General features: G+C 51.7%; 1 protein-coding gene across 1 annotated transcript in view; it reads right to left on the bottom strand.

Annotated features, from left to right (window-relative positions):
* Nucleotides 1-19,860, bottom strand: part of Igsf21 (immunoglobin superfamily member 21) — a 171,988-nt gene that overhangs the window by 113,557 nt on the left and 38,571 nt on the right. Inside the window, exons 3-4 of the mRNA XM_035438635.1 lie at nt 12,459-12,600; nt 12,271-12,383 (exon numbers count right to left, since the gene is read on the bottom strand). Coding sequence (XP_035294526.1) covers nt 12,271-12,383; nt 12,459-12,600 — 255 coding nt within the window. The remainder of the gene's footprint in view (nt 1-12,270; nt 12,384-12,458; nt 12,601-19,860) is intronic.

Below are 19,860 nucleotides of genomic sequence, written 5' to 3'. Positions count from 1 at the left end.
AGTGACATACAATGTCTGTCCAAATGCTGGCCTGCACATGTCAGCATTTCTTCCCTCCCCTGGGACCCCAATGTGCTGTGAGGGGCACAGCGGGCTTCTGTGGCTATTAGTTAGGGGGTGGGAATGGACCAGTAGGGTTGCAAGGTAGTCTGGGGAGAGCTGGGGAGGGGTGTTCAGTGACATAGGCGGACTCTTCTGAGGCTCTCTGTCCAGATCAGCCTGTCCCTTCTGTGTAGCTGGAAACCCCACCCTGCACTCGTCAACCACCTACCTTCCACCACCTTCTCCCTGTGCTTTAATAATGTGAGGATCCCCCTCCTAGGCCTCAGGTTTTATTCTGTAGTACCAAGCAGTTCCAGGGGACGACGTTGTCCTGGCTTGGATGCTGAAGGCATGGATATGGACTTGGGGACAGGGAGGATGAGCGTGGAAGCAAAGGTGCAGTTCGGGGGTAGCCGCTCTGAGAGGTGACCAAGGCTTCCATGAGAGATGGATTCCCTGCTGGTGTTTAGAGCTGACCAAATAGAGGCAGTGACAAGGGACCCCAGAGGACAGGAAACACCCTAGGTTTCTGGCTTAGGGAATCTGTGGGTGGTGATGTCATTTGCTATGATGAGGAAAAAGGGGAGGAGTGAGCTGAGGGGGATGCAGAGCTTCATGGTAACTCTGCCAAATGGGAGATACTTGTCAAATATTTCTGTGCAAGGACAGCAACTTTATAAAATTGGATGGTGGCACTCTTCCTGCTCCAAACCATCTTGGATCACCCTTTATGGATTTTGTTCAAACCCCACAACATGGTTGCTGAATACAGTGCATTCTGCTTGGGTCCCTCCCGACCCACAGTCTCCTCCTCTCTTCCCTCACCAGCCCCTCACTGGGCACCCAATGGAGTTGAGATGGACCAGTCTCAGGGCCTTTGCCTCTCCTTTCTCTCAATGTGCCATACGAGTCCTAGCTCTATACCATGGCATTCCTCTCTACCACCAGGATTCCATTATCTGTCCCAGCAGAGTGCATGCTGGGACAATACCTCTGTGTGAAAACCCAAGCACTCTGCTGATGCTTCTTTTCCACCAGGAGGGAGAGGGCTGAAGTGAGGAGCTGGGGACACCCTGGCTTCGAGCTCACAGATGAGCCGGGCTTCCCTCCTCTCTCTCTCTCTCTCTCTCTCTCTCTCTCTCTCTCTCTCTCTCTCTCTCTCCAGGTTGTACCATGATACTCAAGGAATGAGCAGGGTTAAAGGGGACTGTGCGAGCCACTTAAGGGAATAAACAGCTTTCCAACATCCGCAATTATTTTGGAAGCACCTGCTCTCGTATAATTAATGTGCCAATTAAAATGATTATTATAGCCGTTAAAGTGTATCCCCCAAGAACCACTGCTTCACAATACTTGTTTACACTCGTTGGAGTCATTCCACCACCTTGCAAAAGAATAATAACAACAACAACAACAACACAGCATCAGCTGCTGCGTCGGCTCCGGAGTGGGCTTTCTGTTGACCCCGGGCTGCCACCTGCCTCCATCCCTGGGGTGGCTGAGGTCTCTGTGTGCAGCCTCCAAGGGGAGTCAGCTCTGAGCAGTCATGCCCAGCAGTTTCTAAAGGAACATCCAGCATGGAGGAATCTGTGAGGACAGGAGGGGAGTGGCACATGGTTGCCGCGTCTTCACCCTGTGTGCTCATCTCAGACTAGGTGAACCGTGCTGCCCGTGTCATCTTACGGGATGGAAGCCATGTCTCCCCCACATCCTTGTTTGAGGTTGACAGCTTCTTCATGGGTCTGTGCTTCTGCAGACAGGTGGCTCTAGCCAAGTGATGATGACAACAGCCTGAAGCCCCTGGCCAGGTCTGTTCCCCCCACCCATGTTCTCTTCCAGGCTGCAGGGTGGAAGCAGATGGCCCAGAAGCCTCGAGGACCTTCCTGGGTACCACAGCCAGTTAATTTGCTTCCCCGACGTCTCATTGTCCCCGGCTCTTGAATATTCACAGGTGGCTAGTGAAACACCCAGCATCACCACAGGCTACCTAGGCTACAGTGGTGGCATTGGTGGTGGCTATGAGGGAGGTAGGGTTTGAACGCTGTCTAGTCAACCTGCAGGCTCCTCCTCCAGAGGGCTCAACCCTTCCTAGGGGTCCACCCACTTGGTGGGGGAGGTCCGTGCATCCCCTAGCAGTGGATCTGGCCTCTGGGGCTCCCAGTCTTAGATTCTGATCAGCCATTCTCCAGTCTGACAGCCTGGGTAAGGTGCTTCATCCTCCCTGGCCTCGGTTTCCTCAGCTTGCTCTTTCTCTGGGAGCTCCAGGTGGCCTCTGGACATCCCAAGTTTCTGCATCCATGGAAGGAAGACCTCACAGGGAGGAGGAGGGAGATGTAGGCTGAAGTTGGGTACCATGGGACTCTGTCCCGAGACCCATGGGTGGCACCGATTGACCTAGAGTAAGTGCCACAGGCAGAGATGAGCTTTGTTAGGGGCACTGTGTTTGAGCCCTCCTCTGTGACAAATTTCTGCCTGTCTCCTCTCCTCTCAGCTGCCAGGCATGGCTGGCCTCAGCCCTGGATGTCCACTCAAGGGACACCAAATGATCCTGGTTCCCAGAGCATGCAGACGTTCCTCTCTTGGGGGGTCGGGAGCCATCCAGACACCTGCTTTTTACAGAGCATTAGTCAATAACCATCAGCTAAGCTGGCTGGCCTGCCATCCCTACCTCTAGGACACTGCTGGTCAGTGGAGCCTGGAACAGTCCAGAGCACCAGATCAGAACTACAGAGAGCCACTCATTCAGTGCTCAGCTGGCCAGCAGCCGTCCCTACTGCCGCTGCTGTGCTGGCGGGTGGCCACTCTGAACAGGTGTTTAGACATCTCAAGCGGGGAACCCACCCATCCCAAGACACCCCATCTGTGGTTGGAAAGCTCAAACTGTAATAAAATTCTTTGCTCGATCAACTGAAAATTAGCTTTTACATTTCCCCAGAACCTCCTTGTTTCTTCCTAGCTCTGGAGAGGTGGAGACAGGAGACTCCCTTGAGCTCACTGGTAGCCAGTCTAGCTGCACCACTGACACCCCCACCCCCTGGGGGGGGGTCAGCGAGAGACCCCGCCTCAAAACAAAGGAGACATCTGATACTGTTTCTTCCCTCCCTCCTTAGCTAAGTCATGTTCTGAGGGCCACACCAGACATCAGATGAGAAGATGCTGCAGCCCCAGCCAGCCAGAACGGTGTGTCTTGAATGAGTCATTTCACTGATCCAGTTCATCCCAAGTCCAAGCATAGTAAAGCGGTGGAAGATGGAAGCCTGGAGGCTCAGCTCTCCCAGGAGCAAAGAGGAAAAAGCCAGTATCCTGGGCTGATTACCCTGCTGGTGGCCTTGGGCCAATCACCTCCCTTCTCTGAGCTCTCAGTCAAAAGACACTTGTCCTCTTAGCAGCAGTCATGGGGGTCTAACACCTGTGTTGAGTCATATAGCAGGGCTCTTCTGCATAGGAGGACCTAACTCTGACAAGGTCAAGGAAGAAGGATGAGGAAGAGGATGGAAGGAGGGAAGAGTGAAGGATGGGAATCGGTCCCCGGGGTGACCCTGAAGCTAAGCCCAGAGGGAACGTCAGGGTTTGCCAGATGGAGGGAAGGAAGGGCACCGTGGCAGCAGATGTAATACAGGGAGGTGGCAGGGAACATTGGCACAGATGAGGGTGAACCATATGATCATCGAGCCTTGTGCCCACTGGGAGCCTTGGAAACATCTAGGCTGGGTCCAGAAAGGCCTGGCAACTGGGCCAGGTGACCTTGAACTCGAACCTAAAGATGATGGAGAGTCTTTGTGTGAAGTGTGGGGCAGAGAGGGCAGCAGTGGTGCCATCATATGTGTGTGTGTGTGTGTGCGCGTGCGTGCGTGCGTGCGTGCGTGCGTGCGTGTGTGTGTGTGTGTGTGTGTGTGTGTGCGCGTGCGTGCGTGCGCGTGTGTGTGTGTGTGTGTGTGTGTGCGCGCGGTGTGTGTGTGTGGTGTGTGTGTGCGCGCGTGCGTGCGTGTGTGTGTGTGTGTGTGTGCGCGCGTGCGTGCGTGCGTGCGTGCGTGCGTGCGTGCGTGCGTGTGTGTGTGTGTGTGTGCGCGTGCGTGCGTGCGCGTGTGTGTGTGTGTGTGTGCGCGTGTGTGTGTGTGTGTGTGCGCGCGTCGTGCGTGCGCGTGTGGTGTGTGTGTGTGTGCGCGTGCGTGCGTGCGTGCGTGCGTGCGTGTGTGTGTGTGTGTGTGTGTGTGTGTGTGTTCTAGAAGAGCACATGACAGTGGCTATCGGCAAGGAGATGCGCACTGCCAGTTGGGCTTTGTACCCAATGAGAAAGGGCGGGGCAGGGAGGAACAGGGCCGGAGGGGGGAAGGAGTTGGACGGAGCTGGATGGAACTGGCTTTCCAAAACACCTCAGGTCTGTTGTGGTGTGTTATTTCTCTGGTGTGCTGAAGTGGAAGTTTGCCTTTAATCCTTCTCTGACAAGTTAAGTCAGCCCCTTGTCATTTAAACCCAGCAGGGCGTGAGTCAGGCTGAGACACTGAAAATCACACTTCAGGCTTAATATAGCTTCGTATTCCACCAGTTCAGAGGCCCTGCAGCAGCTCAGGCCAGGACTCCCACCTCCAATGGAGAACCATGCAAACCTCACCGGGTGCCCTGGGTGGGCAGCTTTGCCTCTTCCCCCAGTCCAAGATCCTCTGAGACAAGAAGACAAAGCAGAGGCTGCCTGAAGAGTGGAAAGAAAGCTACAGTCTTTACTCTCCACCTAAGATTAACCTCCAGTTTTACAGGAAGGATCCTGAGGCTCAGAGAGGGGAAGTGGTTGGCCCAAGGCCACACAGCAGGATACTGTGTGCCAGGTCCTGGCTTTTTTTTCCTCGTGGATGCAGTGGGTAAATGAGGACACATACCAGACAAGCTCAGCCATCACCCTGTTGGCCTTGGATTCTCCAAGCTGCAGTCTTCTATCATCATCCAATAAGGAAGCCTGTTGTTTGTGGGGTTCGTGTGTGGGCCAATAGAACACTCTGATATTTGTGAATCCATGCCAGCTGTTGGCTCTCCCCCTTGACAGCCTGGGAGCCAAGAGCTCTTATCAGGCCCATAGGGGGCAGGGAAAAGATCTCATTGCCAGTATCGGGAACTTGATCTTAATCCCCAAGAGCAGGATTTTTTTTTTTTCTAGTCAAAAATTCCTCTCCTGGTGCCAGAAAGGGCAGTGATGAACAGCCAACATCAAGCTGTCCTTTCTTTCTTTCTTATCTCCCTCCGTTGGCCAGGAGCAGCCATGTGCAAACCCAGGCTGATAGATTCGGGGCTCTGGATTGATCTCAGTCTCCGGCATTGGCCATTCCCACCCATGCTGGTTATGGCACCCACACCTCCCTGTGTTGACTCCCAGAAGGCTCATGAAGAGTGGCTCTCACAGCCTTACAGAGCCCACCTGGCCCACGTACACCCTCAGTTTGGGCTTCACTGACCCACACTGCACATTTTCATGTTTGATAACCCCCCACCCAGTCACATGATACTGGGCTTCCTGTGCTCTCTGTGTGTGTGTGTGTGTGTGTGTGTGTGTGTGTGTGTGTGTGTTGCAATAAGGAGCCCTTGAGCATGCTCAGTCAGTGTGCAACACGAACTAGGGAGATAGCTTAATGAGCAGAGTGCTTGCTTAAACCTCCCCCCACACACACACCCGGGGTGGGGGTGGGGTGAGAACTTGGCTAGCATACACTAATGAAAGCCATTGCTATGAGAGGAGATTAATAATCACAGGATTGGGTTTCTGATGGAAGCACCCATTCTGCCACTTTCTTGGGCGTAGACTTCATCTTGCTCCTATTGCCATATGAGGCAGCAAGAAGGGCCCCTCCAGATGTGGCCCCATAGCCTTGGGCTTCTCAGTGCCTAGAGCCATTACACATGGTGAGTGACTGTCGATTACACAAGCAGATTAGACCCTTCTACCAAAACCACCAGAGACATTTGCCAGGTCAAGGGTACCACAGTCAGTTGGGGAGCTGGTTTAAAAAAAATAGCTGCACTGGGATGGAGAGTCCCTAAGATCCACAGATTGGCTTTATCGTGGGCAGCTGCTTCCAGAAATGAGAACCTTTGCCCTCACAGCAGCACCACCCAGGAACAAAAGGTGATGTCCCTGTGACTATGTGTAATGAGCCCAGAGGTGGTGGTCCTCTTTAAACACTATCCACTCTTTTTCTAAAATTACCTTATCTGGACTTCTTAGGCCACCAGGAAACATGGTGGGACAATGGTTACCACTTACAGAATAGACACCATGGTGAGTCTAGAACCAAGTAGGCCTAAGAGCACCAGGGGCTTCTAAAACATGTACCTCCAAGGCCAACCCCCAGAATTTACTGTAGACATTCAGTTACCAGTCCTTTCTCTGTCTCCATCACCTTACTGGCCTCCAAGCTCAGTGCTACCCCTTGCCGTCTTTGGCCTCCCTAAGAGTTTCCAACAGATCTCCCAGGGAAGAGGAGGAGAATACATGGCCAGGCAGCACCATTGGCATTTCAAAACAAACACATCCCAGCCGCCAGCATCCACAGCATCCATGGGTGAGAAGGTGAGATGAGAGGGTGCAGAAAAGAGCCAGAGAGATGGAGAGATGGCTCACAGTTAAGAGCTCTTGTTGCTCTTGCAGGGGGATGGGTTTAGTTTCCAGCAACCACATCAGGAAGCTCACAACTGTTTGTAACTCCAGTTCTGAAGCATGAGATGCCCTCTGGCCTCCTTGGGCATCTGTAGATATGTGGTATGCATAAACCCACACAGATGAGCATACATACACATAATAAATACATACATAAATAGACAGGTAAACCCTTTTTTAAAAAGCTGCAGAAAGTAATGTATTATGTCTACGAGTCCATCTCCTTCCCTCTCCATCTCCTTTTGTGGCTTTCTTTTCGTGGCCTTGTAACCTGTACTCGGAGCAGATCTTGGGAATAAATAGTGCAGGAAGAAGACAAAACAAAGATGTGATGATAAAAACCGCCATGAAAGGTTAAATTCCCATGATTCCCTGTGGTTGCTTAATGGATTTCTATGATATAAACAGACCTTTGGCTTTGCCTGCTGGGCAGGCGACCCCCAACTAAATGAGTTTAGACAGGATTTCCTAATAAGAAATGTGCCTGGTGCCCACATTCCACCAAGAGTCTGCAGAGACCTGAGCTTCTCCAGATAGACAAGTACTAGTCTCTGTGGACACATGTGCTGTGCACTCAAGGCAAGAGGCTACACGGATGGTCTGTGAATGTGAGAGAGAGAGAGAGAGAGAGAGAGAGAGAGAGAGAGAGAGAGAGAGAGAGAGAGACAGAGACAGAGACAGAGACACACACAGAGACACACACAGAGACACACACAGAGGAGAGAGACAGAGACAGAGAGACAGAGAGAGAAGAGAGAGACAGAGACAGAGAGACAGAGACAGAGACACACACACAGAGAGAGCATGCCTGTGCACATTCATGTGTATAAATGTGACTTGTGCATACAGAGTTAATCTCAAGTGTTTGCCTTGGCCTTGAGTCTTTTGTGGCTTTCTTATGTTTCTCATGAGCTAGCTGACCCTGAAGCATCTGGGGATTCCCTTGTTTCTGTCTACCATCTCCCCATAGCAGCTCTGGAATTACAGACACTCTTGCTAGCACACCTGGCTTTGCTGGATTCTGGGGATTTGAACTTAGGTACTCACACTTGCATTGCAAACCCTTTTGCCCACAGATCCACCTCCCCAAAGCCCAGCCTCTGTTAATTTAACCATTACTAAGGTGATTTTGCAGTAGCTGCCTAGAATCATGGGAACAAGATCCATCTTTTATGCCCGAAGAGCTCAGAGCAGGGTGTGTCTAGAATTTTCTGGAGAAGGCAGGGGGATGCAAGAGGACCCAAGACCCAATATATTGAATGTCCCTGGTTTCCTCACTTGAAAAGCAGAATTCGCAGTATTATTTGCCTCACAGTGACAAGGTGAAATTGAAGTGTATTCATCTCCCAGGAATGGCACAATAATGTCATCCACTCAGGTTAGCATCCATCCTATTTCTAAACATGACCCCAGCGGACAGGAAGGACAAAATGAAGTTGACTGTCTAACATTAGTCTAAAACAAGTTCTCTTTTGGGCCCTAGGGTGGGTGGGATGTTAAATGGCCAGCTCCTACCGGCCATGCATCTCTATAGGATTAGTGACTGCATGTTAGTGAGAGAAGAGGAAGAATTCTGTGCCAGGGCTTGCAGATGTGACTGGGGAACTCCAGTCCAGGAGATGAAGACATACAGTAGTGAAAGTCCCAGGAGGATGAGAAGGATGCAGGACAGACACCTGAGACCCCCGGGCCTGAGCATCCCTTGACCTCTCTGTGTTTTGAAATGTATTTTAAGAGGGATGACAGTTTCCTCCTCTCCACCCTCCCTCACCACCCACACACATGCTGCAATGATGGGAGGTCACAAGATCAATACAGTTCTCTTTGCTGGAACTCACTGTGGTGTGAGTTTGCCAGGAAGTGACTCCATGAAGAGCCAGCGCCATTCCTTTGACAGGCAAGCACAGTGTATTCTAGAGGCTCCGGTGGGGAGGAGATCTGAATGTCAGGGGCATTCTGGGCTCCAACAGACCCTCAGAGATGGGAACGTTCTATTTCTGTCCTGTTCAATCTGATGCCACCAGCTCTGTGTGGCAAGTGCTGGAAATGGCTTGTCTGAATGAATGAGGGAAGCACTGTGCTCTTTAATTTACATCAGAACAGCCATGTGTGACCAGTGGCAGCCACATGGATGACACAGATTGGCATGGGGGAGGGAGTGGGGGATGTTATGATCACTTGTGGTCTCTTAAGACTAGCTGGTAGTTATGGCATCTTCACCAAACTGGCCTGAGCATCTTCTCTATTATCCAGACCTCAGGCAAGGTATCCAAGCTCAGGCTACTTCTACATCTTCCTTCTTCCTTCTAGACATCCCCAAATGTCTATCCAGAGGTTAGAAAGTAGTATTGGCTCCCTAATCTCCCCAAAGAACCAATCTATTCTCTATGCTTTGGAAAGTCTGTGTGTGTGTGTGTGTGTGTGTGTGTGTGTGTGTGTGTGTGTGTGTGTTTCTGCTGCTGCTGGGGATTGAACCCAGAGCCTTGCATATGCTAGGCAAGTGCTCTACCACTGAGAGCACTCAAACTTCTATGCCTTGGGAAAACTCTGATGATCTACTGCACAGATGCCTTTCTAGAGCAGAGCAGAGCTGCAAGACTTAACACATGCATTGGGCTGTTTTGTGCCCGTTGGGCTGGGTAAGCGGGGCAGTGGTCGCTCATCACAATGCCTCTACTTTTCCCTTCGGAAGGAATTGGAGGCCTGGGCCTGGTTGGGCCTGGCTGAACCTGGCTGGGCCTGTGGAATCTATTCATCGCTTTCTAAGCCAGGCTCTGTAAACTCATTCAGGAGATGGGGGAGGCAGGAGGAGGGAAGTAACAGGGCCTGGGAACAAAAGGCGCTGGGCAGTTTGCTGTTTGTGGCCAGGCTTCTGGAGCGGAGGCAAGATGGAGGCAGGCTAAGAGGGCTGGTCTGGTGGTGGGGATGTTCAATGGAGAAGGAAGATAGGACTTTCCTTGCTGCCTCCCCCCTGCGTCCTGGAAGCCCTGCCCAGCCCCAGGTCTGGGAGCCTCCATCTGGGTAGGTCAGTTCTTATCTCTCTCTCTTCAGTGGCCCTGTGGGAAAAGAGGGAGGCCAGAACAGCAGGAGTCAAAGAGGAAAGAAAAACCTGGCAGCACAGAACCTCTTTCCTGGAATTTCTTTCTGCCCCAGCCTCCATCCTCCACATCACAGGCAGAGCATGTGGGCTCCTCTGGTCCCCAGGAGAGCAACCAGACAGCAGAGCCACCACCCTGTCCAGCTCCAGAATTAAAAGGGCCCTAGCATTTGGCTCCAGCGGGCAATTTGCATGTAATTTGCATATATCTGCATACCCACTCTAAAGGCCTCAGTCAAAGAATGTGAAATGAAATAAAATAAATTAGTACAGCCTAACATAGCCCCACACAGAGGGCCTGACACCCATGAGAGACATAACAGTTCTCTAAGCTGTCAGTGTAGGGGGCAGATTGGGCCAGGCAGAAGGAAGGTGGAAGCCTCCTTCCAGTCTGGACACTCATGATGAACTGTGCTTCCAGTTTGGGGAGTCACAGGGACACTTCCATACACGAGCTTAGCCTGGCCTGGTGTTGTCCCCCCTCTAGAAGCTCCTCCTCTAGAAGGAGCTTCTAGATGACAGTCCTCCTCTTCAGGAGGACTGTCATCTCCTCTGGCATGTTGACTATTGGGGGCTGGGGATGTGGAAGGCTATGGGGCCCCTGGACTCTTCCCAGCTCCAACTCTACCCCCTCTTCCATCCCAGGAATCGTTCCTATTAGTCGGTAACACCTTTCTCTCTCCTCCCTCCGATTCCACTCCAGGATGAGGGAGGGTGAGATGTGACCCCAGTGTCACCCAGCAGCTGGGGTTAATCTCTCTTGGTTCCTTGATGGTTGTTTACAGCCTGTGACAGCCAAGCAGCCCCCAAAGCCTGTGACACCACAGGTGGTAGCTAGGCTCTTGCTGGCCTTGACTTTGTCTGGGCCGGTCGGTCTCCCTCTCCTAGGACTGGGGACCATGGATCCAAGTATGCTGCTCACACTTGTAGGAGGTGGGTGGAAGGCACCGGAGCTGGTTCCAAGCAGACGGTGCTATGATGCTGAGGTGGAAGACAGCTTGGGGTCAAAGGGGTATGGGCAGAGTCAACAACTCTCATCAGCAAATGCAAACAGAAGACGAGAAATTCAAGATGGATGGCAAGGAAGGCACCGAGAAAGACACATGAGTGATGGAAGGATGTGGTGGAGAGCAGCCTGGGTGGAGCATTGAGGTACCCAGGACTTCTTCCTCTCACTCCTCACCCCAAATTTCCAGGTTCTGTGAATGCATGCCAGGCAGGGTAGCCAAGGATGCCTCTGAACTTCTGGTCCTCCTGCCTCCATCTCACAGTGCTGGGATGACAGGTGTGCCCTGCACTAGGTTTTATGCAGCACTGGGGCTCAAAACCAGGGCTCCATATGTGCCAGGCAGGCACTCTGCGCACTGAGCCACACCCCCACCCCCACAGAATGGTTTCCTTCAAGTATCTTTAACTGTGAGGCAGGAGTCCATTCCTCATGCCTTCTATTTCCACAAGGCCCCTGAGCAAAGCACAGTTTTTTTCATAACTGTTAGAAAAAAAGGGGAAGAAGATTTTTGTGACACAGGGAAATGATACAAAGTTCAGCTTGCTGGTTTCCATGCACAGCAGCAGGTTTGGGGATGTGGTGTGCCCTCTCATTCACACATTGTCCCCAAACAGTGTGGAGGAGCTGTGACTCACACTCTACCGTTGGCAGAAAGGAACACATTTACAGTCTTGGCCTTTACCAGGAAATGATGCCTGCCCCTGGCTTAGATCCCAGGAGAGGAATCGTCTGGGGCATCCTTGGGCACGTTCTCACAGACCGGCCTCCAAGACCGCTGACCCTTCCTGGGAGCCCAGCCCCTGCTCCTTTAGGGGGTACCAGTCTGGGGTACCCGATTCAGACCCATACAGATTCATTGCATTCGTGGCTGGAATGACCTTTTGTGCCCAAGACCCAAAGATGTTCTTCCCACTGTCATCATTGGCACCTGGGCATCTGGGTGACACGTTTGCATCTTGAACCACTTCCCTCCTCGGCCTGGATAGCTGGTGCGAGGCGCCAGGCTGGGTCTCACGCAGAAAGCTGAAGTGGTGCAAAATCCCTGAAATGCATTGAGCTTTTTTGTTGTTTAAGAGAGATTCTCACTACATAGCTCAGGCTTGCCCTAAAATCAGCAAACCTCCTGTTTCAGCCTCCGGACTGCTGAGCTATACATCACCGCATTCGGCTGAAAGGCAGTTCTAAAGACAAGAAGCCTTCCTGTCGTCTCTCCCATGCCAAAACCACGGCCAAAGCATCCTGCTTAGGACCACACCAGTATTGTTCCCAGATGCACACTGTCCCCAGGGCCTGTGAACTTCTCAGCAATCTCTACTGGGGTACTGGTGAATTCCTGGGGTTATCAGAAGCACAGGGGAGACCAAAGAAAGAAAGAGCAGAGGGTAGCTTGGGGATGGCCAGAACTGAGGCTGCAACCTTGCCTGTGGACTCTGTCACGGCCCTAGGACACAGAGGCAACCATGTGGAGCCGCCACTTACCCGGTACCACACGATCTCGCGCATGCGGCCGTCTGTCTTGAAGTTACACTTCAGGGTCACTGCGTCCCCAGCCACCACAGGAGGAAGGGGCTCAATGCTGACTGTCAGATAGCCTGTGGAGGGAAGGGGAGAGGGGATGAGACACGCAAGCATAATGGGTGGCTTCGAAACCCAGGACCCCCACCTACACTGAGCTACACCACCGAGCTCCAAATGGTGCAGTAAGCAGACCACACTCTCCCGGCAACCCTTAGCAACTCCCTTTTGGTGACCAAACGCATCCAGCCTATCCAGCCTGAACTGGTTGTAGATGCTTGTGGTAAAGGCAACCTATGGGTAGGGTGAACTGTGAGGAAAATGCCCTATGTGTCATCTTATGCCTGTGCAGGATTGGCCATGCTTCTGATTAAAATCATATGCATTCTAGGAAAGGGTATTCATGTGAACGAAGGCTTCTGTAGCCTAAGACTGTAAATCAAAACAGAGACTACCCTCCCCCTCCCCCAACACTCAGCGCCCGCCTTTTCCCGAACCCTCAGAAAGAGAAGGGGTAGGCGTTCTTCCTCTAGAATGACCCCCTCAGAGCCCTGCTCTCTTGGCCTGCACTTTCACGGTACTTCTGAACAAAAGCTCTTCCTGTTTTGCTATTTATATGCAATTCTTCATTTCTTTGAGTAAGACACCAAGAATCTAACAATACCCAGTTGGGACAGTGATCACTATCCAAATCAGGAAGGTGAGGGCAGATGGTGACTGGAGGGCTGGACCTCCTGTGTGGTCTCCACTCGCTCTTTAGCTACAGGAAGGGTGACAGAGTTGATCTTATGCTCTCTCCCTCTGATTGGCATGTCCTTTGTGTCACCTCTTTGGCTCCCATAGATCCCCCTTACTGAAGAATTTACCCACGGATAGGCCTTCTATATACAAGACCCAGAGGGCCAGCGAGATGGTTCAGTGGGTAAAAGTGCTCATTGTGCAAGCTTGACAGCCCGAGTTCAATCCCCAGAATCCACAATTGAAAGAAAGAACAGACTCCTGAAAGCTGTTCTCTGACCTCCACACACACCATAGGATGTGTCTGTGTACACACATATGCGACTGCACACACACACACACACACACACACACACACACACACAGGTCGAAAATCTCAACTCTCATTTTAAACGGGATGAGACAATTTATTTGAGGCCAAATTTGGGTGACCACGGCCTGTGAACACAGATTTAGGTTACCCTAAATTCCATGTTCCAACACAGAAGCAGATTCATGAAGTTTTTATAGTAACAAGATAAAGAAGAGTCACGGATCAAGGCACTTTTCAAATACGTTGGTGGAGACATCAGAGGGGCTCACAGCAAAGGGGGAAGCTCTGCCAGGGGCAGAGGCCCTCTGGCAGTCATCTTAGCTCTTTGGTTGGGGGAAGCTGGGGTCCACTTAGTTAATGCATTCCCAGAAGTTTTCACACGATGTTAGGTCAGACAGAGGTGGGAAGGGAAAGAGAATAAGTGGGGGCCAGACACCCCCAGGGAAATTGCAACCAGGCTTTGGACCCACAGCGTCCCAACCTCTCCACCTTGTGGAGGGTTTTATTTCTCTCTGAATCCTTTGTTTAGACAAATAAAGAACATTTAAGACCTTCTAAGACCAAAGGAAAAAGCTAAGATCCAACACTGGGATTGGAGTTGTGACATGTCTGGTTGATGACTGACTGTGGCTCTAGTCATTGTAACGAAACACCCTGCAGAAGCAACACAGGGGAAGAAGGGTTCATTTTGGTTCCAGGACGGAGACATTATAGTGGGGGTGGGGGGTGGGGGAGGTGGGTGGTAGCGCACTGTAGTCTACTGAGGTGACAGTTTCCAGCTGCAGCCTTTCCATGACATTGGCCAGGGAGCAGAGGGCTCCAGCTGGAAGTGAGATGGTGGTGTAACCTTGAAGAGTTCCCCTTCCAGCCACCCACTGCATCCAGTCAGGCTCTATCTCCCAAAGATTCCACAAACACCCCAAAACAACAGCACCCACTGGGGACCAGTGTCAAACATGAGCTGTATGAGACAATACAGCAATTGGCTTCTAGGGCCTGAAGAAGAGGAAATATACTTACCCCAGTGTCTCCAAACCACTCTGCCTGGGAGGCCCCTTCTCTGACCCCACACAGGGTCCCTGAGGCACACTGGGATCCGATCCACCCAACCCTCATTCCAGCTTCAGATCCACTTACTCCCACGAAAAGATCCTGAGATGCCACCATTGGCTTCTTTAACACCCAGCAGTTGCACCCCACATGATGCTTGGGCATGGGGGAGCCCACTACAAGCTGATCAATTGGGGAGGAGTTTTAGATATCCACAAGTGCTTCAGTAGCCGTGCCTTGGGGATGCTGCTGCCGCCACGTCACCAGGCAGTCCTCCATGAGACCTCCGGCCCATTCCTCTGCCTCTCCACCTCCACCTCAGAGGGCCATGTGCCCACTCCAGCTTGGTGGGGACTTCATTCTGGGGCTGACCACTCAGGCTCATTTGATGGGTCTCCCACTGCTGATGTCTGCCTATTGATTGACTAGATCAATCTAGTCCAATTGCCTTAATGAGAAAAGCAGCCAGGATGGGCTGGGATTTCAATTGTGCAGGCAACCTGAGCGGATGGAGCCCCAGGGGTCTGACCCCTGCATGTAGCTTAATGGGTCCAACACTCTGAGAGGCAAAAACAAGAGCGGACCTCAGAGATCAATGTGAAAGCAGGAATCAAATTGAACCTGCATGGCTACTGCTCCAGAGCAGGGGTTGAAGGCAGGGGCTCACTCTGGGACCCTCTCTAATGTAAGCTGAAGTCAGGTTCATGGAGAGCCCCCGAGGCCATGGGATCTAAGAAAGTAGCCTTCATACCGCTGCAAGACCAATCTTCGGGTTGCTTACAACACAGTGGTTTCAATGTGCCAGAATCTGAGAAACAGGGTGGCACAGAGTGGCCAGTGTCTTCTGAAATATACAGAGGAGGAAAAGAGACATCTAAGGATCATATAGAGATGGGGAGGGGAGGGGCTATGAGAGGGGACAGGGAAGCTGGGTTCATCTTACATAATCCAGATCCCAAATCTCGGCCAACAAGGAGAAAGAACTTCGAGGATCTGGAATGCTCCCAGGCAAGCCAAACCTGTATAACATGGTAAATATGGTGTGTACCAGGCACTAGTTTAATGTTTTCCCACACACCCAGCATGGCAAGTCTCAAGAAGAGCTAGCTCCTCCAACACCTTATAGGAGAACAGAGAGGGTTTATTATCCATGCAGGCATGGGCTGAACCACGCAATCAGTACAGAACACACCCAGACACCAAGTTTTCAGCACATAGGAGATTTATTACCCAGGAGGGCCAAGCAAGGGGATGGGCTGCCAATGAAAAGGACAAAGGCAGGTGACAGGTGGTTTTGCAGCATTGAGTTTTTAAGGAGTAAAGAGGGAAGGCTGTGTTGGAATGAGTTGGTAAGTCCTGATTGGACAGGCTAGCCAGTGTAGCCAAGTAATTAATTCTGGTTGCCGGACCTTAGTGTTTTGGTAGTTGGTCCCTGGTAATAAGTCTCAGAAATGAGTCAGTGGCCAAATAAGGGAATAGACTTCAAGGGCTAGCTTCAGGAATGTAATAGAACAGTTTAGCAGAGGAGAGCAAAGGGGAAATTTGGGGCAAAACTAGTAGGCACCGTATTTGCCATGCTCAGGCCTGTTAGAGAGCCCTTCAGTCCTAGTTAGGCTTTCTATTGCTGTGATGGAACACCATGACCAAAAGCAAGTTGGGGAGGAAAGGCTTTATTTTGCTTTTACTTCCACACCCACAGTCTGTCATAGAAGGAAGTCAGGGCAGGAACTCAAGCAGGGCAGGAACCTGGGGGCAGGAGCTGATGTAGGGGCCATGCAGGGGTGCTGCCCATTGGTTTGCTCACATGGCTTGCTCAGCCTGCTTTCTTATAGAACCCAGGACCACCAGCCCAGGAATGGCCTCACCCACAGTGGGCGTGGCCCTCCCCCATCAGTCATTAATTAAGAAAATGCTTTACAGCTAGATCTTATGGAGGCGTTTCCTCAGGCAAGCTTCCCTTCTTTCAGATGACTCTAGCTTGTGTTGACATAAACTAGTCAGCACATACATTAACTGTCAGGCTCACACAGTACAGTTGAGACTCACATTCAGTTCCTGTCCTCGCATGGCATGTCCTACCCTATTGTGTCACAGCCTCTCCAGGGACAGCAGAGGTGAAAGAAGATGAGGCAAACTCACGGGGCCCTGTAATCTGTATTCTTTTGTCTGAAACTCCAGGGACTGGGGGCACAATTGAGGGAATCACACAGTAGTCCAGCTCCAATCCCACCAGACATGGCTTGATCACCCAGCCCTTTCCTAGGTTTTCCTACTTTTGAAGGGTTGACAGGAAATGAGCACCAGGCCAGGTAGATGGTGGGCTCATAACCAGATGGGAGAAGGAAAGGGCAGTGTTCTTGCATGAGTGAGGTGACGGACAGGGGTAGTTAGTTGGTCAGGGTGACGAAGGACCACTGTTTGCTGCTGAGACAGGAAACAGTGCTGCTGATGGGACGGTCATGGGGTTTGTGACAGCTGGAAGTGATTGTTAACTTGACAGAATCTTGAGGCTCCAGGGAGATGGGCCTCTGGCTGTGTCTGTGGGGATTTATCTTAATTATATTAATTGAGATGGGTAGACCCATCCACTGTGGGTGGCACTATTCCCTAGGCAGGGCATGCTGGGCTTTAGAAGAGTAATAGAACAATCTAGCTGAGTGCTACACATGTATGCAGTCGTTGCTTTCTTGTAACTGGGGGTCAATGTGACCAGATGCTACAAGTTCCTGCTGCCTCGGCTTCCCCACCCTGATGGACTGTGCCTTGAACAGGGAGCTGAAATAAGTAAGGCCCTTTCCCCTTAAGCTCTTTTGGTGGCATGATTTACGTTTGGTTACACACAGCAGCAGGACAAGACAGGCCATCCCCGTGACAGCCGCATCTCACCCCACCATGGAGCTGATGTTCTAGCAGACAAAGCCATCATTGATTATCAATGGAAATACATCAGAAGGTGATATGTGTGAGGAGGAATGATCTATCAGGGAAATGCCACGGAGAGGAATAGGGGAGAGGCCTTCAGAACAGGACTTCCCAGCAAGCTTCTCTTGAGAAGGCTGAAATAATGGAATATAGGAGCCAAGCAGGGATCTAAGAGAGAGCATGCCAGACAGGACGCAAGTGCAGCTGAGGTCTTCTGAGGGTATGCGGTGGACTCCAGGCTTGGGCCTGGGCAGGAAATCCCACCAAACATCTTACATACTGGAGCAAGTCTCTGTCAGAGCTTCATGAGGGACTAGAGTAGAGCAGAGTAGGCTGTGGCAAGTGAGAGGCAGAAGGTAAGGTTCGTGACCTCTCCTGGTGCACTTCTCTAAGAGCCAGCAGCTCATCAGTCCTTCTCCCAGGCTGTTGGCTGCAAACCACCCCCCAAGTTCAAGGCACACTGGGTGCTGAGGGTGCTGGACGCCACACTCTAAGGAAGGCAGACCCCCGTGTAGAACACACAGCATGTTGGTTTTCCTGTTTCTGTTAGCTGGGGCAGCAATGTGTGAATTTGTAGGAAGCCACAACAAAATCATGCTAGAGTGACTGTCTGCTCATCTGTCTCTCTTTCTGGTTACCCCCAGAGCACTGAAACAGGACTGTGATGAGGGCCGATTTTCCAGGTTTCTTAGCTCCTCATGCCTCTGTCAGTTCTAAGATATGTGGATGACAGTGGGCAGGGTGGGATTTGAACCCAGGTCTAGCTGACCTTCTAAAGCCCATCTCTCCTTTCCACCTTTTGCCATCACCCAGAGCAGAGTCATGTGACTTAAGGAGCTCCACCAAGACTCGGGGGCTTCCCACCCCCAATTTGCAGCTTCCTCGTCTGCTGGTGGATCGTCACTGGGAGCTGGCTTCCAGAGCAGGCTCACAGCTAGTGTAGGGCCAAGCCAAGCATCCCTTCTTACTACTCCACAGTGACCTGGCAGGCCATGGGACCTTTGTGGGACTGTTTCCCCTCATGGGATACAGACAACGGTCCACTGAGTTCAAACAAGCAAAGACGGGTGTGGTCCTCACTCTCTCCAGTTACTGCCCATGCCTGGGGCAGAACTGACCCTTCTGACCACTGGCCTCTTCTCCTTCTAGGTCAGTCCCAGGAAGGAAAGATGGAGGCCAGCATCTGGAAAGCAGTGTGAAAGCAGATGGTACAGTGGGGGTCAGATGGTCACCCACGCCCTGGGATCAGCATAAAGGGGCCTTGAGGAACCCCCACCTGACCTGGGCTAGACAGGGGTGGGGCAGAGGCAGCTGACCAGGTCAGGTAGGGACACAGGCACATCCACCAGCCCAGGGCATTGAGGACAGAGAGGAGGCTTTGGAGAGCTTTATCTGGTCCTAGCCTTGTTGCTGGACCAGCTCTGGAGAACTCTGGCATGTGCCGGCTGGCTCTGAGTTTCCTCATCCGCAAAACAAGGGATTTTCAGGGCCTTTCTTTCTGCTCTGCAGAATTCCTCCTCAAAGGCCAGCTACATCTGAGCTGGTCTGGATGCAGAGGCCTGGCTGGAGCACATGGCTGCCTTCCTTCCTACACACCCCCATCACTGGTCTGACAAGTGTATCCACCAATTACCGAGACACCAGTGGTAGATGGGATCGGTGTTGGCGAGCATTAAATTCACTGTCAGTCAGCTTCGTTGCCTGAGCCGCACTGAGCACAGTACCAGGTGGACTGGGAGCAGATCTGGCTCCATCCTAACTAAGTAGTTCTTTACTGGACACAGCCATCGCTCTCCACTGACAGCGACATAGGCAGATCAGGTGCTGGGCGATGGTGCTGCATGCCTTAAATTCCAGCACTTGGGAGACAAGAGGCAGGTATATCTCTGAGTTTGAGGCCAGCCTGATCTACAAGGAGAATTCCAAGACAGCCAGGACTATGCAGAGAAGCCCTGTCTTGAAAAACAAAAAAACAAACAAAAACAAAAACATACATTTAGCAAATTGCAGGGCTATTTAGGCCACCCCCCCCTCACCACACACACACATCAGGAGGTGATGGCTGAAGCCTAGAAGCATTGTGGAGTCACTCTCTCAGAGTGTCAGGCTCAAGGCTGTGACCAGACCTGGCTTAAGCCTTATTCCACACAGGTCGAGTCGGCAAGAGAAACCCAGGGGAAGCATGGCCATCTTTAGCTTCATCCGTGCCTGTCCTGGTTGGTGCAGGACCAATGACAAGGGGTTTTATATGAGAACCCTGAAGAGACTTGCAAACTGTTGAGTTGGTTATCCCAGCCGCAGCTTCACCTGGTCCATGAGCGGCCCTAGGTAAATTACTACAAGCTCACTTTCTAGTCGGGCATGGTGGCACATGCTTGCAATCCTGTCACCAAGGCTGTGGAAGGAGGATCAGACACTTAAGGTGACCTTTAGTACTTAGTGAGTTTGAGACCAGATACAGGAGGCTCTGTCTCAAACAACAGCACAAACTGGCCACGAACTGTTTCTATCTGCCATCACCCATACTTGGA

This window comes from Cricetulus griseus, chromosome 2 (genome assembly GCF_003668045.3).
Source record: "Cricetulus griseus strain 17A/GY chromosome 2, alternate assembly CriGri-PICRH-1.0, whole genome shotgun sequence".
Classification (NCBI taxonomy): Eukaryota; Metazoa; Chordata; class Mammalia; order Rodentia; family Cricetidae; genus Cricetulus; species Cricetulus griseus.
Note: the sequence above shows the minus strand (reverse complement) of the source record. Positions and strands in the feature narration are given on the sequence as shown.